At 46.5% G+C, this 22736-nt stretch overlaps 1 protein-coding gene across 3 annotated transcripts; it reads right to left on the bottom strand.

Annotated features, from left to right (window-relative positions):
* On the bottom strand, positions 659–14271 carry LOC100156074 (SLAM family member 9). 3 transcript variants are annotated; one of them, XM_021089562.1, is made up of 7 exons: positions 13975–14271; positions 13340–13485; positions 7976–8326; positions 4430–4702; positions 3801–4142; positions 3432–3698; positions 659–1625 (listed from the first exon to the last, which is right to left on the bottom strand). In XM_021089562.1, the coding sequence occupies exons 2-7, from the start codon at positions 13386–13388 to the stop codon at positions 1546–1548; spliced, it is 1362 nt and encodes a 453-aa protein (XP_020945221.1). In that variant the 5' UTR covers positions 13389–13485; positions 13975–14271; the 3' UTR covers positions 659–1545. The 3 variants fall into 3 exon arrangements, with proteins under 3 accessions (XP_020945221.1, XP_020945222.1, XP_020945223.1); XM_021089563.1 differs by having other exon boundaries at positions 13340–13482; XM_021089564.1 differs by lacking the exons at positions 4430–4702; positions 13975–14271 and having other exon boundaries at positions 13340–13806.

Raw genomic sequence — 22736 nt, 5'->3', positions numbered from 1 at the left:
GAGCCGTACCCGAGGCATATGGAAGTTCCCAGGCTAGGGGTCAAAAAGCTACAGCTGCCAACCTACACCACAGCTCATGGCAATGCCGGATCCTTAACCCACTGACCAGGGCCAGGGATCAAACCTGCATCTTCATGGGTGCTAGCTGGGTTCATTACCATTGAGCCACAACAGGAACTCCTTGTCTCTCTGTCTTTTGCTCTGCTTTCTGAGGTCCTCACTTAGTTTTCTTTTTTTTTAATTACTCAATGAATTTTATTACACTTATAGGTGTACAACAATCACCACAACTGAATTTTATGAGACTGATGAGCTACCTACTGCGCTGACGAAGCACCTATCACAACTAAATTTTATAGCCTTTCCATCCCAAACCCTCAGTGTATCCCCCCAACCCCCAACATGTCTCATTTGGACTCACTTAGTTTTCAAAAAATTCCTTTTTTTTTGTTTTGTTTATTTCTGTTATCATCTTTTTTAGTTTCTGGAGTTGCTTCTTATTTTGTGATGTTTCAGTTTTTCTTATTTAGCATTCTAGTCCTATTTCTGTTTTTTAAGGTTTCATTTTCTATTTTTTTCCTTCCAGTTTTGAGAAGTAATTGACATACAGCACTGTAATTTAAGGTGTACACCGTAATAATTTGACTTACATACATCATTAAATGATTATCGCAGTAAGTTTACTGAGTATCTATCATCTCATGTACAAAATTCTTTAATACAAGATTAAAGAAATAGAAAAAAAATTTCCTCCTAGTGATGAGAACTCTTAGGATTTACTCTTTTAACTTTCACCTATAACATACAGCAGCATTAACTATATTTACCATGGTGGACATTACATCCCTAGTACTTGTTTATCGTACAACTGGCAGTTTGGACCTTTTGTCCTCCTTCATCAGATTCTCCCTTACTGTACCCTCATGCCTCTGGGGACCACAAATCGCTTCTCTTTTTCTATAAGTTTGTCTGTTTGCTTTTGAAGTATAATTAACTGCTTTTGAAGTATAATTAACTAAAACACTATGTTAGTTCCTATTACACAAAATACTGATTTGATATTTTTACACATTTCACAATGTTCACCCTGATAATTCTGGTTATGATATATCATCATTCAAAGACATTAAATAATTCTTAACTATATTCCCCATACTATACACAGCTATCTATCTATGATTAAGTTGGTGATCTTTTAAATGCATTTAAACAACCCTGAATCTTATCCCCTCATCCACTTTTACTATTTTTAATATCATATCCAGGGCAGGGATCAAACTGGGGCCCCCAGAGAGAAAAGCCGGATCATTAGCCCACTAGGCTGCAGCAGGAACTCCTAAACATATTATTTTAAACAGAAGATATGCAGCAGTTTCTTGGTTGTTTTGAACTCAGCTTGCAAACAAAATCGTTTTCATGCCTTCATCAGTATCACTGTCTCTTATACCAGGAGATGCTGGAATCAGCTCGTGCTCCTTTCTCTCTGTGCAGACGACCTTATCTCCATTCTCACCTTCCTCTTCTGGGTTTCTCCACATGTCAAGGTCAAATATGTTCAATCTGCAAAGCTACCAGGACCAAAAAGAGGAGAAACTCTTTCCTCCAGGAGCGGGGTAGGTAGGAGGCTGGATGAACAATAACCACAGGTTAGGAACTGGGTCATCGAAAAGAAAAGAAATGGGAAGACAGGGAAATAGGGGAGGGAGTTTTCCAGGAAGAAAAGTCAGAGGTGTAGGTGGGCTGGAAGTCACTTGAGGAAGCCTGATCCAGGGATGGAGCTGAAATGTCCTCCAGTCCTCACAGAGGAGGAAGGAGAATGTCACTGTTGAGCCAATGATTGTGTTTCTTTGGGTCCCACTATACCCAGCACAGGCTGCTCCCTGAATATTTGTCAGATTCACACTTTGAACACTGATTACAACTGTGTGTTGGAGATGCTGAGAAGGGTAAGCTTGGGCTTTATCACGGTTCAACAGCAAAGACAGACACATACACAAAGGCCATTACCCAGCATGCTCAGTGCTCTCCCCAGTCATTGACTAGGCTTAGCTGCTGATTGTGATGATTGAAACTGTGAGATCCCCGAGGGCTGGGAATTTATCCTGGCTGCTTCTTCAATGTATCTTCAGTGACTCGAACAACACAGGGCACCTTAAAAATGCTCTGTAGGAGTTCCCATCGTGGCTCAGTAGTTAAAGAATCTGACTAGCAACCGTGAGGATGCAGGTTCGATCCCTGGCCTTGCTCAGTGGGTTAAGGATCCGGTGTTGCCATGAGCTGTGGTGTAGCTCGCAGAGGGAGCTTGGATCCTGCATTGCTGTGGCTGTGGTGTAAGCCGGCAGCAGCCTGGGAACCTCCATATGCCACGGGTGCGGCCCTAAAACGCAAAAAACAAAACAACAAAAACTCTCTGTAACTATGTGTGGCTTATGAAGGAAGAGGTGCTAAAACATTTATACCTGAGAGAGTGGGCAGACATCATAGGGTTTTAAGCAGAAAAGAAACACAAACATTTCTTTCATTTAGAATGAACCCCCTAGCAGCACAATCAGGAGGATGACTGGGAGGTGAGAGGAGTTAGGAGACCAACGAGGAAGGGAGGCAACAGCAGGGAGCATGGGGAAGACGAGGGCTCTAAGTGATGCCCAGCCTGCTGCCTTTGAAACAGGAAGAAAACAAGGGGGTGGGGAGGAGTCGGGTGGGGGGGTGGCATCAGTCCTGAGAAGGCTGTGACCCCGAAACAAGTGGCCGAGGACAGCAGGTCCAGGAGCACAGAACTGAGGAGGAGCCCCTGAGCTCAGCAGTGGATGCCTCGGGGGGCGAAGCAGCCACGAGGGGTCGAAGTGTGAGTGGCTGGTGAGGAACTGGAGATGGGGAGCAGAGACAATGGTTTCAGAAGTCAGCTGAGATGAGGGGAGGGACAGGATTGTGTTTGGAATAAGGCGGTTTCCTGCCGTGGCCTATGGAAACCCAGAGAGGCCACCCTTGCCCATGAGAGGAGCACAGCCCCGGTTTCTCTCTCAGAGCAGCTCAGGGCAGGGGAAGAGGCTGAGGCTTCTCTGAGGACCCAGACAAGGAGGTGTGGGACCCCTCCTTCCCACCTCGGTGGGCTTTGCAGGACTGAGTGGGGGTGGGGCAAGCACCTCTTCTGGGGGAGTCCCAGCAATGAGCGGGATACCCAGCTGGGTCTGCAGCAAATCCCAGCCCAGGGGCCCAGGGGCCCCGGGGCCAATAGACATAAGGTGGGCAGAGCAGGATGGTAGCTCCGGAGCCCTTATCTCCTGCCAGCCAGAGACACCCCCTGCTGCCATCTAATCCTGCCCACCTTTTCTGCAGCCACTCCTAGAAGCCCGAGGAAGGCAGGCAGGGATGCTGAGAATCTGGGACCGAATCTGCCTGGGAGAGAGAGGATCACAGGAGGAAGAAGTTACCTGAACAGAGAGGCCTGATGGGGATGGAGCCAGAGCTTTGGCTGATGGGGTTCTCCACAGTACAGCGATAGCTATCACTGACCCCAGATCTCCAGGAGATGTTAAGAGTGCTCCCCCCATGTGACACAACTGTCCTCCGGCCACGGGGGTCCCAGCTGTACTGGACATCCTCTCCAGCCTGGTCCAGCGAGCAGGCCAGGGTGACTAAACAGGTCCCATCCTCCATGATCTGAGAGCTGGCCGTGATACTGGGCTCCTGCAGGTGCTCTGTGCCAAGAAGGGAAGGTGCAAGCTATGAGAAGGCTCTAGTCCGGCCAAGCAGAGGAGAGGAAAGGTCAGAGTTCAAAGGGAGGCCCTCCACCCCCTCACCATAGACACGCAGGGTGAAATCTTTGGTGATGTTGATGGGGGGGTTGTGCAGAGTTATCCAGGCTCTGAAGGGGCCAGAGTCCTGCAGCCTCAGGGGGCTGATCTGAAGAGAGTAGCCATGCTGGGGGACGCTCAGTCGCCTGCTGTAGGGTCCCTGAGTCCCATCAACCAGGATTGGTTTGCCTGCCCGTCCTGGTTGCAAAGTAGCAACAAGCCCTCGAGAGCTCCAGGTCACTTTTTCTACCTCCTGCCCCACCGGAACCTCCAGGGGCAGAGTGGCCGACTTCCCAAGGGTGCCAATCACTATCTCCCCCATTGTGTCCTCTCCCAGGATTCCTGGCCCTGAAGACAGAGAGAGAGAAAACCATAGTTTCAGCACCAGTGTCTCCCTGCCCACCGGGGGCAGTTGCAGGTCCCATCCAGCCCCTCCTTCCCAGACCCTCTGGCCTCCCCATCAGCTCCAGTGGGTTTCCTCCTTCTCCCCTGACCACACAGACCCACCCCTGGCCCACCCACTCTCTCCAGGGTGTTCACCCATCTCCTTGAGGCCTGAAGGGGAGAGGATCCTTCCTCCGCCTTCCATCCAGGCCAGGGCTGCCGAGCAGGGTGTGTGCTCATTTTCCTGGTACCTGTACATGAAGGTGGCACCAGGACAGGGAGGGAGCTGCTGTTACTGACTGGGTTCTTGACCATGCAGGTAAAGTTCAGAGCACCGTCCCCAGGCCTCAGGGAGACACTGAGAACAGACCCTCCATGGGACACAACAGTCCGGGGCCCCAGGGGTGTCCAGCTGTAGGTCACAGTGCCTCCTCTGCTTTCTGCCACGCATGTCAGGATGACAAGGCAGTGTCCATTCCCACTGATCCTGGAGCTCATTGTGACCCGGGGCCGGGCCAGCTGCTCTGTGTGCACCAAAAAAAAGAACAAATTAGGTCTGGAAAACTGCCCTTGGCCTTCCCTTCACAGGGCAGAAAACAGGAGGCATTGCCACCAATGAATACACATAAGGAACAGCAGAGGCAAAACCTGCCCACGTTTCTTCTAGAGCTTTGGGCTTTATAGGGCATGTCGTGTAAAATCTCATGGGATTTCCAGAACAACCTTATAAAGTAGGTAGAGAAGGAGTTATATCTAGTCTATTTAAGTAATTTGCCCAGAATCTTACTGATTAAGTGATGAATTCAAGACCCCAATCCAGTGGATCCAACCCCAAAACCGAATTCCTACCCCTGTACGAAATAGATGCCTGTAATAGCATGCAAGGAACTGTGTTGTAATTACATCTTTTCCCAGTAGGGGGCTCTGCAGCCTAGGCTGAGCCTCCTGTTGCTGAAGAAGATTCCCAAGGGAATCTGTCTCCCAGGTTTCTCCTATGCCCTTGTGCTGTCTTCAGCCTCCAGTCCATCCCCACTTCCCCCAGCACCAGGCACCCAGGTATTCTCCTTAAGGTATCCATACTGTCATTATTTGCCCACCAGCCTCCTTAGGCCAGAACCGGGGGTATCTAGGGGCGGCATCAAGAGCAGTTGCAGGAGTTCCCATCCTGACTCAGCAGAAACGAATCTGACTAGGAACCATGAGGATGCAGGTTCGATCCCTGGCCTCACTCAGCGGGTTAAGGATCCGGCTTTGCCATGAGCTGTGGTGTAGGTCACAGACATGGCTTGGATCTGGCTTTGCTGTGGTTGTGGTGTAGGCCGGCAGCTCTAGCTCCAATTAGACCACTAGCCTGGGAACCTCCATATGCCACAGGTGCAGCCCTAAAAAGCAAAAAAAAAAAAAAAGAAAGAAGAACAGTTGCAGACAACAGGCAATCAGGACAGGCTCAGAAAATTTACAGGGCTTGGGGGACTCTGCCCTGTTTGGGGGCCTCTGCCCTGGGGCTTACCTGCCCAGGGGCAGCTCAACTATGCAAAATAGGACCACACAGCCCCAAATGTCCCCTGGGAGAAGGCAAGCTGGACATATCCACTGCTGAGTAACTCTGCTGCCTCACCCCAGTATGTCTTCCATAGCCCAGGCCCTGGGATCTCAGCCCTTCCCCTGTGACCCCTTCTGCAGGCCCTTTTTGCCTCAGTGTCCTCTCTAGCTCAGGCAGATGAATACAGCAACACATGAGAAACCCAGGGTACAGCTCTATTCCCAGCTCTGCCACTTTCTATCTCTCTGTCATGGGTATGTCATTTTTCCTCCCTGACACTCAGTCTCCTTAGCCTATAAATAAAAATCCCTTCTCTGGAGTTCCCATTGTGATTCAGCAGCTTAAGAACTAACATAGTGTCCATAAGGATGCAGGTTTGATCCCTGGCCTCGCTTGGTGGGTTTAGGATCTGGTGTTTCTGTAAGCTCTGGTGTAGGTCACAGATGTGGCTCAGATCTTGCATTGACGTTAGCTTCCGCTGCAGCTCCACTTCGACCCCCAGCCTGGGAACTTCCGTATGCCCAAGATGCGGCCCTAAAAAGAAAAGGGGAAAGAAAAAAAAAAAAAAGACCTTTCCTGCTTGCTATCAAAGCCTCCATGAGTATCCGGTGACTCAGGAAACTCCCTGTGAAGGATGAAAATATGGCCCCTATCACTACTCTTACCCCAGGAGCCTCTCTGGAAGACCCCACCTCTGATTGGTTAGCACAGAATTGTATCCTGCCCAGAATCCACACTGAGCTCGTCCTGCCTGAACAACCATCATCATGGGGCTCTCCCACCACCTCTGGGGTGAACAATCCTGGTCCAGGTCCCAGCAGCCCCCACCCAGTGTTCCCTTGCTCTGTCTAAGGTACAGGGCATAACCATCCAGGCCAATTTATGGCAGAAATACTGCCCCCCCCCAACCAGGAGTTCCTGCTGTGATGCAATGGGGATTACAGCATCTCTGGAGCATTGGAACATAGGTCCAATCCCCTGCCTGGCACAGAGGGTTAAAGATCCAATGAGGCCAAAGCTGCGGTATAGGTCGTGACTGTGGCTTGGATCTGATCCCTGGCCTGGGAACTTCCATCTGCATGGGGCAGCCAAAAAAGAAAAAAAAAAAAAAAGGTTTCCCCCCAACCATGTGAACCTAACTGGGGCAATTCCATCATCCCCCACTTAAAAAAAAAAAAAAGTCCTCATCTCATAGGAATATTTCTTGTCACATAACTCAGGGAAATATCTGAGAAGGTTCTCCACCTTCCCTCCATTGCTTAGCTTCCCTGTGCTCATCATCACTCATCATCAGTACCTTTCCTGATACCTACTGTAGGGGAACAGCTCTGCCATGGCATCCTGGCAACCTTGCCATCCATAGAATCCTTGTTCCTCAGGCAAGGACTGGAGCCACAGTTAATCTGAGTCTTGCAAAGTGCCTTGTGATCTTCCCAGAACACGGGAAGAGGATGGCCTGTGAGGTGTTACCTTGAAGCCATCTCCCACGGGCCTCCCACTCGTCCTCCTGGGAGGCCGTCATGAGATGGTTTCTCACAAGGCGTGGAGCTTCCTGCTCCACCCCCGCAGAACTATAAAATCCTCTTCTCTCTAATCTAAAATTGGTTTCTCAGCAACTCCCATTGCGGTCAGCAGACCCCTTTTGTTTCAGTGTCATCCTTTCTGGGGTGTGAGATGACGACCCAGGGGCCACGCTCCCTCTCACTGTCTCTATAATAAGCCGCCTGAGTCTAAAAGTGCCCTATTGTGTTTTCACCGGCCAGTCTTGCTCCTACGTGTGCCTGGCACACATCCCTCCCTGTCTACGTTGAAGTTTCCCCTATGAAAGCAATTGTTTAAATTTCCCCTATGAAAGCAATTGTTTAAGGAATATGATAATAGCGTCTTCACATATCTGTACAGAGCTTTACAACGCTCTTTCGCATGAATTTTATTCTCACAGAAAGTAGTGTTCTGTGGAAGCAAGGAGGAAGCTCAAGGCCACACAACGAGCTTGTGGCAGAACCCAGTTCTCAGGGCTTGAAATCCAGACCCAAAGGTTCTGCTGCAATTGGTCTGGGACATGTCCTGGGCCTTGGCATTTTTCAGGACATTCTCTTAGGCAACTCTTTGTGGTTTTCGCAGTGCGCTTATATTAGTCTTGTCATTAGAAAGAAAATTTTAAATGCTACTAAAAGGGAAACGGGAAAGGCTATAAAATGGCTGAAACGTGGCACCACACACACCCACCTGTCGCCATTTCCCTGGAACTCACCATAGACATTCAGACTGTACTCCCACGTGTGGGGGATGTGAGAATTCCGCAGATTAATGTGGGCTTGGTAGGGCCCTGCATCTTCCCAGCTCAGGTGGCTGATCTGCAGGGAGCGGCCTGGGCCCACCACACTCAGACGATCCCAGTACCTCGTTTCCGCCTGGTAAAATATGTCTGGCCCTCCAGCTTCTTCCAAGGTTACCGTGGCTATGGTCCCAGGGACCGAACGACACATCCAGAAGATGCTCTCCACGTGCTGCCCAACCGGAAGCATCAGGGGTAGAGTAACAGACCCCCCTAGGGTCCCGGTTACCACCACAGGAGCCGAGTCCACTCTGGAAACACCTGGTCCTACAGACACAGAACAGAGGCCTCAGAGGTCACCTGTTACTTTGGAGGCTCACAACAGGCCTGAGAGAGAGAGTCAAGGCAATGATTATTATTTCTACTTTATAAGTGAGAAAACAGAGACCCACAGAATTTAGGTGTCTTGCTCAAGATTACATAGTTAGTTAGAGACAGAACTAGAACACACATTCAGAGAATAGGACAGAACTCACTTAGCTCAGCCCCATCCACAGCACAAAATGCCTTGCAGCATCACCATAATTGCTGGTTTGGCAACTTTTGAAATGAAAGCCAGCTCCTCTGAGGCCCAGCCAATTGTACCAATTTCTGCTGCACAGCAAAGTGACCCAGTCATACATACATACATTATATTTATATGTGTATGTGTGTGTGTGTGTGTGTGTGTGTATTCCTTTTCTTATATTATCTTCTATCATGGTCTATCCTAAGAGACTGAATATAGTTTCCTATGCTATACTGTAGGATCTCATTGCTTATCCCTTCTAAATGTAATAGTTTGCATCTACTAACCCCAAACTCCTAGTCCATCCCATTCTCTGCCCCTTCCCCCTTGGCAACCACATGTCTGTTCTCCATGTGTGTGAGTCTGTTTCTGTTTTGTAGATAGGTTCATTTGTGCCATATTTTGGGATAGGTACTTTATTTATTTTTTGTTATTTTAAAAAAAATGTTTTATTATAGTATAGTTGACTTACTATGTTGTACCAGTTTTTGCTGTGCAGCAGTGACCCAGTCATACATAGATATATACATTCTTTTTCTCATATTATTTCCATCATGTTCTCTCAAAAGAGATTGGATACAATTCCCCATGCTATACAGTAGGACATCATTGCTTATCCCTTCTAAATGTAATAGTTTGCATCTACTAACCCCAAACTCCTAGTCCATCCCATTCTATCCCCCCTCCTTGGCAACCACAAGTCTGTTCTCCATGTCTGTGAGTCTGTTTCTGTTCTGTAGATGGGTTGATTTGTACCATGTTTTAGATTCCAGATATAAGTGATATAATATGGTATTTGTCTTTCTCTTTCTGACTTACTTCACTTAGTATGAGAATCTCTAGTTGCATCTATGTTGCTGCAAATGGCATTATTTCATTCTTTTTTATGGCTGAGTAGTATTCCATTGTATAGGTAACACATCTTCCTAATCCATTCTTCTGTCAATGTACATTTAGGTTGTTTCCATGTCTTAACTATTGTGAACAGTGCTGCAATGAACTTTGGAAAGCATGTATCTTTTTGAATTATGGTTTTCTCTGGAAATATATGCCCAGGAGTGGGATTGCTGTATGATACTTTAGTTCTATATTTAGTTTCCTGAGGAACCTCCATACTGTTCTCCATAGTGGTTGTACCAATTTACATTCCCACCAACAGTGTAGGAGGGGTGGGAACATATCTTTCTAGAGCAGGAGAGCTAACGCGGGGCTGATCAAGCCAGGTTAAGTGTGGTCTGCGGGACAGTCATTTGAATATCAGCTTATAATTCACTTGAGAGAAGAAAGTAACACCAGGGACAACTGCCTAAATTTAAACCCTTGCTCTGTTAGGTACTAACTGTGTGATCTTGGGCAGATTACTCAACCTCTTGGAATCCTAGTTTTGTCACCTGTGAAATTGGGAATATCATCTTCCAGGATTTTTTGAGTGTTAAAAGAGATAACGCAAATAAACGCCTCACAATTGGTATTATTAAATATACTTAATGTCATTGGAGTAAGTTGGTGATTGCATCTTTTTTGCATATTCACTAAAAGTAGTCCGTGCTCTTGTAGAGGAAAAAAACAAACAAATTCATAAATAGTTCAACCCATCTCTATTTTTGCAATGCAGACACACAGTCCCCTAGAAGCAGAAAGTCTGAAACTAATTCAGGTCTGCTGCGTAGTTATTTACAGAAAAAAAAAGCTGCCTGCCCAGGAAGGGATCCAAGTTCTGATTCAAACTGGAATCCTGAAGCGCTGGCTGCATCACTGATTCCTAGGCCAGGTGGTGAGGTTTTTTGGCCAAAAGTTGAAGTGAGAAGTCCTGTGATAGTGGCTGTGGTGACAAGGTGTGAGAAAATGGTTGCTGTCTTGTTAGAGGGGGCACTTCACAGAGGGGAAGTATGGCACCCTGTGTGCCCACCCACCACAGAATCCCCTTGACAGCCTGGTGTTCATTTCTTCCATGGTACCATTCTGGCTCCACCTAGAGGATCATGCAAGTCGGCTGAAAGCAGGCTGGAGGTACTGGCACCAGTTGGACCTTCCTCATCCCAAGCTGGCCCAGGACCTGAAGTTCAGCCTGGAGGAATTCCATCTTGACCAAGAAGTAACCTTGTCCACTTGAGTTCAGTAACTCATTAAGCCTAGTTCAGTGCTGCTTCCTTTCTGGAGCTTTGGCTGCACGGCATATTTCTAGCCTGGCCTTTGTCCCTCCAGTCTAGCCATGCCTTTGTCCTGGTTACCTTCTGCCTGTGCTTTTGTTGGCTTGTTCAAAGATTTTACTTCATTTTGCCACATACAAATAGCTGGGTTGTTTATCTTTCCCCATAGTTCATGAACTCCCCCAAGGACAGGAGAAAGTAGAAAGAAATTCCTATCTAAGCAATAAAGGAAAGTAAGGCTGATGGTTTAACCGTGAGGTTAGTTGCAATGGGATGTATGCAGAGCTTCCTTTTCTGAATCCTATTTCTGGATTCAAGTGAGGGAAAGAGACACAAGGAATCCGATTAAGGACATGAATCCCCAGCTCCAGACACTTTGCCAAAAACGTTAAGTGCATTATTTTATTTAAACCTCCCTACAAACTAGTAAGATATGCACTTTTTGTTTGTTTTGTTTTGTTTTAAGGTACGTATTCTTAGTCTCACTTCACAGATGAAGACCATTGAGGCTCAAAGAAACTTACTTGCCCAGAGTCAGCAGCTAGGAAGCAGCAGAGTCCAGATGAAACCCAAGTTTGCCTGACCCCAAAGCTGATGCTCTGTTGAATTGTGCTACCAGGAGTAGGATTGCACCACACTTAATTCCCCCCTGGGTGCCCTACCCCCACTGTACACACAGTGTAGGACCTGAGGCCTGAGGCCCCCATAGATGTTTCGAGAATTGAACCAAGGAAATATGAATTTTTTTTTTTTTTTGGCTGCATGCATAGCATATGGAAGTTCCCAGACCAGGGATCAAATTCCATGCCACAATGCAGCAATGCTGGATCCTTAACTCACTTCAGTGGCCCAGGGATTGATCCCATGCCACCTCAGAGACAATGTTGGATCCTTAGCTCCCTGCACCACAGCAGGAACTCCAAATATGAATCTTTATTTTTGTCTTTTTAGGGCTGCACCCATGGCATATGGAAGTTCCCAGGCTAGGAGTCGAATCAGACTATAGCTGCCAGCCTACACCACAGTCACAGCAAGGTGAGATCTGAGCCGCGTCTGCGACCTACACCACAGCTCATGCCAGTGCCGGATCCTTAACCCACTGAGTGAGGCCAGGGATAGAACCCGAGTCCTCGTGGATACTAGTAGGGTTCACTACCACTGAGCCATGACAGGAATTCCCCAAATACGAACATTTTTTAAGGCAAGACTGTCTCACCCATTGTTTTTTGCCATGTGCCCAAGGGATACAGCCGAGACAGGGACCTCCAAGGCCTGGGCCTGCACATTATAGAGAAAGGAAAGCTCGCAGATGTGCTTGCTCTGTGGGGGGAAAGGAAAGTGGGGACAAGGGGAACCTTCCAGGAATCCAGCCTCTGAGTTTCAATACTGTGATTCTGGCTGGGGACACTGTGGTTCTCCAAGTTTCCTCTTTGCTGTGTTGCATTCCCACAGCTGCACTGTGCTGACTTCCATTTTCACAGACCACCTGCCATGTGCCAGAAGGTGTCACCTAATCAATCTCTCAGTCCATCAACTGTAAAGTGGGCGTAACCCTATCTGCCTTATCTATATCAAAAGATTGTCATGGGGGTCAGATTTTTTTTTTTTTTAATTTGAGTAAAAGTTCTTTCTAAAATGCCATGTTTTGGAGTTCCCGTCACAGCTCAGCAGAAATGAATCTATCATCCATGAGGACGCAGGTTCAATCCCTGGCCTTGCTCAGTGGGCTAAGGACCCAGCGTTGCCATGAGCTGTGGTATAGGTCACAGATTCTACTTGGATCCCGTGTTGCTGTGGCTGTGGTGTAGGCCGGCAGCTACAGCTCCAATTCAACCCCTAGCCTGGGAACTTCCATATGCCGCTGGTGCAGTCCTGAAAAGACTAAATAAATAAATAAACAAAATGCCAAGTTTTAAACACATCTAAGGGATTCTATAGCAGGCTTTAGGGGATCCCCTAAAGGCTAGAGTGGGGACCACCTTGAGGGCAGGTGACCCTGATAACCAGGGCAAGCCTGTTTCTTCCCGAAGGAGAATGAAAGTTAAAGCTTGAAACTCTGGAGACTAAGAGCAGAGCCTGGCTCCTCACCGTGGGTTTCTTAAGAGCTTTGTTGCCCTGGCCTCCAGTTCCCAAGCCTGTCTCCTGCCACCACTCAGGTCCTTGGGGGTGAAATGAGCACTGAGAACCCAGAGGGACAGGAAGAGCCACGAGGTTTGAGATCCCCTACTGATGTCATTTATGGGGTAGGAAAGCCCAATTCACGATGAGAGCTAATTCTCAAGGGGCTGGTGGGACAGGGAGGAAGGGGAAAAAGACATAGAGGACCATGCTTGACATGGCAAGATGCAGATGGGTGTGACACACCCTCCATCTCATTACCCCCTCTGTGAGTCTGTCTGGGGACATCCAGCCTCCTTGTGACTCACAAGCAGAAGAAATGTGAGGGTGATGCAGGCACAATTTGGATTTGCATGGTCTGAGGCGACAGCACGCACACACGCACACACACACACACACCCTGGTTCCCAGGGAGGCAGCCTCTTCAGTGACAATTACCCATTGCTGGAGAAACCCAGCAGGCAGGTGGAGGTGCCCGGAAGGTAGTGGCAGGGCTAGACTCACCAGTGAGAAGACCAAGGAGGAGTGAGAACCACAGCAGAGAATGGCCCATAGTATGCACCAGCAGACCGGCCTGCCTCACAACAGCTGATGGACGGTGCGTATGTAAATGTCAGCCCACAAATATTTCTCGTTTTTAGCGTTCTCTGCTTCAATCACATGTGTTTTTGAGTCACAGGATGTGAAAAAAGGGGACATGAAAGAAAGAAGTGTGAGAGGCACCAGAGTGAGCCATTTAAAAGCCAAAGCTGACAAAGTTGCAACCTTGCTTTAAATGCTTCCAAGGTCCCCCATCCCCCACAAGGTAAGTCCAGGGTCAGAGTCCTGGTGAATGAAACCCTTCAGGATCGACTGGCTTCCTGTCAACCTCTTGGACTCATATTGTGTCACCGAGTCTCACATCTTGGCCACCTTATGATTTCTCACTGTTAGAATTTGGCTCCTTACTGGACTGCCCTAGCCCCTGCCTCCTGCCCCACCTACCTTCCCCTAATACCCCCCTGCCAGAGTCATCACTTCTTAGGAAAGGCTTCCCTGAAACCCCAGGCTGGAACAGGTGTGCTCTTCTGGGCTTCTCAGGTCCCCATGCTCACCTCTGCTCTAACACCTGTCCTGCTGTACCATAAACATCTGCTTACCTGCATCCTCTTCCCAGTAGACTCTCAGTCCCTGGAGGGTAGGACCGACTTTCTTCATCTTTCGATCCCAAGTGACCAGCTTGGTATCTGCATATAGTAAGGGCTTAGTAAGGGCTTAGTTCCTACATGCTTGGTAAGCGCACGGACAGACATGCTGTCAGCAGGCAGAGAAGAGAGTGCTCAGCATGGCCCACGGATGAAAATGTGGAAAGGACCAGCTGACTGTAATTCTTTAGGGCAGAAACAAGGCTGGGAGTTCCTGTCATGGCTCAGTGGTAATGAACCTAACTAGTATCCATAAGGGTGCGGGTTTGATCCCTGCCCTTGCTTAGTGGGTTAAGGGTCCAGCATTTCTGTGAGCTGTGGTGTAGGTCACAGACATGGCTCAGATCTTGTGTTGCTGTGGCTATGATATAGGCTGGCAATTGCAGCTCCGATTTGACCCCTGGCCTGGGAACTGCAGTCCTAAAAAAAGACTTAACTGCAGTTCTTAAAAAAAAAAAAAAAAAAGAAAAGAAAAAGAAAAAGAAACAAGGGACAAGACTTTTGGGACCACCCCTACCTCCGACCATGAAGGACTAAATCGGATATTATTTTGTTACCTTTCACTTTGTGTGGTTGAGGGGGTTTTGGAAAAAGTCCTGATCCATGGGTTGATGGAGAGGGGAGAGCTGGGCAAGGAGGGAGCTCCCCTCCCTACCTCTCCACTCCAAAGTGTCCGATGGCTTTGCAAGGCTGTAGAGTCTCCACTAACATCTCCATGAGGGTATGATTGTGGCTAGTGTTGTCTATCTGCTCCTTTACTCCTCACACTTTGACGAGCATCTCCGTAGCCCTCGGTGTATAGAGGACAGGTGCCACAACAAGGCTGGAAGAGAATCCATGTTGCTTTTAAGACGGACACCCACAACCTCCCATGGGTCGCATCCTATAGGCCCTTTGGTCCTTATCTTATATGACCTCTTGGTTGAATCTTTTCTTTTAACGTCTTTCTTCCTTTCTTTTTTCTTTCTTTCTTTCTTTCTTTCTTTCTTTCTTTCTTTCTCTCCTCTCCTCTCCTCTCCTCTCCTCTCCTCCCCTCTCCTCCCCTCTCCTCTCCTTCCTTCCTTCCTTCCTGTCTGTCTTTTTTTAGGGCCACACTCATGGCATATGGAGGTTCCCAGGCTCAAACTGGAGCCATAGCCGCTGGCCTACACCACAGCCACAAGCAATGCGGAATCAGAGCCACATCTGCGACCTACACCACAGCTCACAGCAATGCCGGATCCTTAACCCACAGAGTGAGGCCAGGGATCAAACCTGTATCCTCATGGATGCTAGTCAGATTCGTTTCTGTTGAGCCATGATGGGAGCTCCAACTTGGTGGAATTTGACATTGGAACTTGGTGGAGGTTGACATTTGAAACCCTCTCTTGGAGAAGCTCCAAGGTGCTACTCTCACTGCGTTCTCCTCACTCATTTATTAAACACACACACACACACACACACACACACACACACACACACACGGGCTCCTGCTGAGATCCTCAAGGGCACCAAGCTGGGACTGGGGGGTTTAAAGATGAAAGGAAGCCTGGCAAGCATGTTGCTCGTAGGCCACTGGGAAAGAAAATCATGTCTATAGAGAAACAAAGGGATGCGGATGGTTTTTTTATCAGGATTGGGTGCAGTGGGGTGGGTATCAGGCTTTCTGATCTGAATCCTGCCTCTGCTGCTTGCTAGCCCTGTGAATTTAGCAGACTACCTTCCAGCCAGTAAGACTCCTCCATTATCATGTATTTCCCTGAGGGTAGCGTTAGTGCATAAAAAAAATAACTTCATAGGCTATATGGCTCTTCAGAACTCATATTCAATACTAAAAAAAAAAAAATTAAAAACCTCAATCAGCCTTAAGACCAATTCAGCTTACAAATCATATTGTTCTATTTATGAATCAGAAAACTTTTATCAACTTTTAGGAGATATTGATAATATTTGACTCATTTTACAAATGTATAAATTAATGCCCTTAAGGACTTCAAACCTCAGTATTGAATGTAATATATTTATTGAATTTCCTTTTAAAGTTTTTTTTTTTATATATACTGTTTTTTAGGGCCACACTCGCTACACACGAAAGTTCCCAGGCTAGGAGTCTAATCAGAGCCATGCCAGATCTGAGCTGTGTCTGTGACCTACACCACAGCTCTCAGCAACGCCTGATCCTTAACCCACTGAGCAAGGCCAGGGATCTAACCCAAAACCTCATGGTTCCTAGTGGGATTTGTTTCCACTGCGCCACGATGGGAACTCCCCTTTTAAAGTATTTTAACCAACAAATAAGCCTTCCCAAATATTTAAAGAAGGCTTATAAACCTAATACATTAAACTTATAAGTATGATAATTCTTATATTATATTAAAATATTCAATACCCCATAAAAGTTTCCAACTGAAATACTAAGTATAAATGAATTATTCAATTACATTCAAATCAGAACCACAAAGTTAGCTATTATTTTAATAAGCCAAATTGCTCAAACAGTACACATACTTAAACAGAAAGTCTTAACCAATCTCTCCTTTTTTTTTTTTTTTTTTTTTTTTTTTTTTTGGCTGCACCCTTGGCATATGTAAGTTCCCAGGCCAGGGATCAAACCCAAGCTGCATCTGTGACCTATGCCACAGCTGCAGCAACACAGGATCCCCAACCCACGTCAGTGAACCAGCAATGCTACAGAGACAAGCTGGATCGTTAATCTACTGAGCCATGGCAGGAGTTCCCTTCGCTGATGTCTTGAGCATGTCTATTCTGAATTCCTTATCTTTCCGGGATTAAAAGATTCATAACTACAGGAGTTCCCGTGGTGGCGCAGTGGTTAACGAATCCAACTAGGAACCATGAGGTTTCGGGTTCGATCCCTGCCCTTGCTCAGTGGGTTAACAGTCCAGTGTTGCCGTGAGCTGTGGTGTAGATCGCAGACGTGGCTCGGATCCCGTGTTGCTGTGGCTCTGGCGTAGGGTGGCAGCTACAGCTCCAATTAGACCCCTAGTCTAGGAACATCCATAGGCCATGGGAGTGGCCCAAGAAATGGCAAAAAAAAAAAAAAGAAAGAAAGAAAGAAAAAAAGATTCATAACTACATAGGAAACAATTATGTCATCTCAACCCAGCTATTCCCTGGGGCATCTTCTCAGTAAAGGACAGTTGCTTAATGACCAGATGGCACTGAGACAGTCCCTTTACTTGCTTTGCTGATGCCTTTTAAAAGTCTGGCCTCTTAGATTCAAATCCATGTCTCCTGGATTCAGCTTGCACACTGTAACATTACCTAATTCTTCCCCTTCCTGAAGCCCTTGAATTTTCCTTTGCATTTCTTTTTGCTCTTATTTAACTCTCTTTCCATGTAGGTGTAAAGAGCTTTGAACTTGTCAAAATTCTATATTCTTTCCATATTCCTCTGGATCTTTAGGAGTACATGCATGTTGAAACCCCATATAATATCAAAAGTAAAGTACAAAAATGCAGGTGTGTAAAATGCAGGGTCATCTTAATTGCAAAGTTAATGAAGCGCTGGTTAGGGCCTCATGATGAATCTATGCCATTAAATTTGGGACTGTGACTGCAGGATCCATATCCAAGTCTAGGGTTTGATGCTATTTGGGGGGCAATGCCCAGTAGATGAGCAGGGCCAGATTCCCAGGGCCAGATTCCCAGGGCCAGATTCCCAGGGATCCAGGGACTCCAGACATTTTTCCAGTAATTTGCACTCTTTGCTGACCTGGTCAAGGACACTGAGAAACTGGAGATTCTGAGATCAACTTGCATCCTGTCCATGGCCCACTGAGAATACGAACCCACTCTGCGTGAGAATATGAGCTGGATGAATACAAGACCCCATCTGCCAACTGCATTATATCAAAATTCACACGATTTTAGATTTTTACTGTACTCAATTACTGTCCTTAAATGATACTTCGCTTGGATTTTGTGCATCACAGGACTGTGTCTACCTATGTTCACAACTTCGAAGAAGGTCCTTCCAGTGACATTTCCCTCACTAAACCCTCAGCTCCCTCATCTCAAATGGGGACAAGGAGTTCCCATTGTGGCTCAGCAGAAACAAATCTCGCTAGCATCCATGAGGACGCAGGTTTGATCCCTGGCCTTGCTCAGTGAGTTAAGGATCTGGTGTTGCCGTGAGCTGTGGTGTAGGTCACAGATGTGGCTTGGATCTCGAGTTGCTGTGGCTGCCAGCAGCTACAGCTCTGATTCAACCCCTAGCCTGAGAATCTCCATATGCTGTGAGCACAACCAAAAAAAAAAAAAAGACAAAAATAAAACGGCGACAGGAGTACCAACTAAATATGGTTGATCTGAGGATTAAAAGAGAACACACATGGAAAGCTCCAAGCCCAAAGCCTTTCTCACAGAAATTACTCAACCCCTGCTAGTGATTATTTTTTATTAACATCTTTGAACCCCCTTCCACCTTTGTTCTCTCCTCCCCCCTAAGCTGTCCCTGCTCTCATGCTCTTATCTGGACTCCTAACCCTTTACCTGTTTTCTCATCTCAGTCTCATTCCTTCCATACAGCTTCCATTCTGCTGCTGGGGTGAGCTTTCATGGGTCCTTGAATCATGCCACGCTTCTGCTTAAAAACACCTACTAGACCATCATTGCTTTTAGTCTGATGTCTTAGTCCACTTGGGCCATGATAACAAAAACACCATAGACCAGGTGCCTTGTAAATGACAGAAATTTACTTCTTATGTTTCTGGAGGCTAGGAAGTCAAGGATCAAGGCACCTGCAGATTTGATGTCTGGTGAGAGTCCGCTTTCTGGTTTGCAGACAGCCGTCTTCTCGCTGTATCCTCACAGAGCGGAAAGGGAGTTCTCTGAGCTGTCTTGTAGAAGGACACAAATCCCATTCATGAGGGTGCCACCCTCATGACCTCATCATCTCCCAAAGGTTCCACCTCCTGAGGTCATCACATCTGGGATTGGACTTCAACATGTGAATGCTGGGGAGGTACAACATGTTGTTCGTAGCTCCTGGGTTTTAAGACCCTTCATCTGGGCTCTGGCAACCTTTCCTGGCCCCAAGTCATGTGGTTCTCTCTGGACAGCCATGCCCTAGTCACAGGGCTGGAACAAGAGTAAGGCAAGAGAGGAGCCAAGGGCACAAATTTAAGGAGGTTTTCCCTCTCAGGTTTATGCCACATCAGCTCATGACCAGTCTCTCCATGGGCAGAGGCCCACTATCCTAATTGTCCTCCTCCCTCCCAGACTTCTTGGGCTCAAATTCTCACTATGAAGCTCAGAGCAAACTACTTTAATCCCTTTGTGCTACAGTCTTCTCATCTATAGAATGGGGATGATCTTTTTTAAATGTCTGTCTCAAAGACAAACACCATGTATTACTTATATCTGGAATCTTATATGTGGCACAAATGAACCTTTCCGCAGAAAAGAAAATCATGGATTTGGAGAAGAGACTCGTGGTTGCCAAGGGGAAGGGGGAGGGAGCGGGAAGGGGTTAATAGATACAGACTCTTGCCTTTGGAATGGATTAGCAGTGAGATTCAGCTGTGTAGCACTGGGAACTATGTCTAGTCACTTATGATGGAGCATGATAATGTGAGAAAAAAGAATGTATACTTGTATGTGTAACTGGGTCACCATTGCTGTACAGTGGGAAATTGACAGAACACTGTAAACCAGCTATAATGGAAAAACATAAAAATCATTATATAAAAAATAAATAAATAAAATGCCTATCTCAAAGTTCCCATGGTGGCTCAGCAGGTTAAGGACCCGACATCTCTGGAAGGATGTGGGTTCCATCCCTGGCCTCACTCAGTGGGTTAAGCATCTGGCATTGCTGCAAGCTGCAGCATAGTTTGCAGATGCGACTCAGATCTGGTGTTGCTGTGGCTGTGGCATAGGCTGCCACTGCAGCTCAGTTTCAACCCCAACCCTGGGGACTTGCATATGCCACAGGTTTAGCTGTTAAAAAAAAAAAAAAAAAAAAAAAAAAAAAAAAGCCTATCTTATAAAGCTGTTGTGAGGACTAGTGAATTAATATGTGTCAAATGCTTTTAAGGCCTAGCACCAGAGAGTCACTCACTGCATGTCAGCTAAAATCACACACTCCACCATCCTAAAGTTTTCTAAGTCCTCTAATGTTACTCTCAAGAAACAACAAGCTATAGTTTAACCAGATATTACAGTATCCAAAAAAATGAAAAAGAAAGAAAGAAAAAGAAGAAGAGGTGTTCCCGTTGTGGTTCAGCAGAAATGAGTCTGACTAGTATCCATGAGGATGCGGGTTTGATCCCTGGCCTCGCTCAGTAGGTTGGGGATCAGGTGTTTCCGTGAGCTGTGGTGTAGGTCGCAGATGAGGCTCAGATCTGGCATTGCTGTGGCTGTGGCGTAAGCCGGCAGCTATAGCTCCGATTTCAACCCCTAATCTGGGAACTTCCATATGCCATGGGTGCAGCCCTAAAAAGCAAAAAAATAAAAATTAAATTAAATTTTAGAAAAAACTTTTAAATAAGAAGTCAGCTTCCCAAGGCAAGATAAAGGGAATTATGCTATCCTCCAACCTACCTTCTCTAGTTAGCCAGTTTACAACTATCACTTGCCACAAACATCCTCAGGGCCATTTCCCTGGTGCTTTTTCCATATTAGTTAAGTCTTTCAATGGCATTGACAGGGAGGGCAATATAAACTGGCTTATGCAAAACAGGGAATTTATTGGGCTACTGTATTAGTTAGCCATTGCTGTGTAACAAATTATAAAACTTAGCAGCTTAAAACAATAAGCATTTGTTATCTCACAGTTTCTGTGGATCAGGAATCAGAGGCATAGTTTACATGACAGGCAGGGCTACAGTCATCTCAAGGCCTGCCTGGAGGGGGAATCCACTTCCAATTTCATTCTTATGGTTCTTGGCAGGTCTCAGGCTCTCACTGGCTGTTGACCAGAGACATCAGTTCCATGCTAGGTGCTGGCTGGAGGCCTTCCTTATCATTTGGCCCTGCAGCTCATAACAAAATACTTGGCTCACATGGAAACAACCTAAATGTTCATTGACAGATGAATGGATTAAGATGTGGTACCTATACACAAAGGAATACTACTCAGCCATAAAAAAAACCAATGAAATAATGCCATTTGCAGCAACATGGATGGAACTAGAAACTATCATGCTAAGTGAAGTGTTGGAGGCTTGCCAGATATGCATGTATACAGGCCATAGCGAATCAAAGAAACTAGATGGTGGTTGAAGAATGATACTAATCTAGGTTTGCAAAATATATAAGACTTTCCCAGACCCCTGGGGGAAAGGGAGTGAGGGGGGAAAGGGAGTGAGACAGGAAATGTACATCGTACGAGTGGCTGCTTGAAAGCAAGTTGCCATGGGAGTTCCCATCGTGGTGCAGTGGTTAACGAATCCAACTAGGAACCATGAGGTTGCAGGTTTGATCCCTGGCCTTACTCAGTGGGTTAAGGAGCCAGCGTTGCCATGAGCTGTGGTGTAGGTTGCAGACATGGCTCGGATCCCGTGTTGCTGTGACTGTGGCGTAGGCCAGTGGCTACAGCTCCAATTAGACCCCTAGCCTGGGAACCTCCATATGCTGAGGGAGCGGCCCTAGAAAAGGCAAAAAAGAAAGCAAGTTGCCAGATACTCCAGATGTGGTCGAAGGAAAGCCATTGATATTCTTGTTCTCATGACCAGAACCCTAAGGGAGGTGGAGGAAAGGGTGTGATAGCCTTAAGCAAAAACAATATAATCTTTCTCTGGAGGGTTAATCACTTATAGCATCTGCGAACACAAAGAGAGTATCTGTAGCCTTGATCAGTAACATTGTAAATGACATGATTCTGTACGTACAAGGAAGTAGAAAATAACAAATAAAAATCATGACTTGGCTCAGAAGGTTGCTATCGCCTCTCGAAGGCAGTAGCCCCCGATCCCCTCTCTATTTCTTTGTCTCTTCTTTCTTAAATCTGCGGCACCGCTGAATTTGGGACCTGGGTTGACAAGCAGGTCTCATCAAGTGGCACCTGAACAGGGAGGGACCTGAAGCAGCTTACAGTCTGCGAGACTATTGGAAAGGTGCTGACAGACGCGGGGAATTCTGGCTGAAAAAGCAATGGACTGGGAAAGTACCAAGAGGTGGGTACACCCCTGTGGATTTGAAAATCAGGGTAAAATGGGTCAATCTTCTTCTAAACATGCTGATTATATTCTTTTGTTGAAAACTTTACTACGAGGTTTGGGAGTAAAAGTGAAAGATGAAAATTTTCGAGAATTATTTGATATCATACATAAACTTTGTTCTTTGTTAGATCCTGAGAAAGGCACATTTCGTTTAGAGGAATGGAAGGAGGTCATGCATTGCTTGCGCCGTGCTTGTCATAGTGGGGAGTCGATACGTCTGAGTGTTTGGTCTTTATGTAATTTAATTTATACTACCTTGGCTCCTTTACAATCTGAAAATTCTGATTCTTCGGATTCAGAAAAGGAGGATCTGGCATTGCTGTGGCTGTGATGTAAGCCGGCAGCTGTAACTCCAATTAGACCCCTAGCTTGGGAACCTCCATGTGCCTCGGGTGCAGCCCTAAAAAGCAAAAAAAAAAAAAAAAAAAAAAAAAAAAATATATATATATATATATATATATATATATGTGACATCCCATCCCTTCTACAACATTCTACGCACTAGAAGCAAGTCACTAAATTCATCCCATGTTCAAGAAAAGGTGATTGGTGA

This window comes from Sus scrofa, chromosome 4 (assembly GCF_000003025.6).
Source record: "Sus scrofa isolate TJ Tabasco breed Duroc chromosome 4, Sscrofa11.1, whole genome shotgun sequence".
Lineage (NCBI taxonomy): Eukaryota > Metazoa > Chordata > Mammalia > Artiodactyla > Suidae > Sus > Sus scrofa.
Note: the sequence above shows the minus strand (reverse complement) of the source record. Positions and strands in the feature narration are given on the sequence as shown.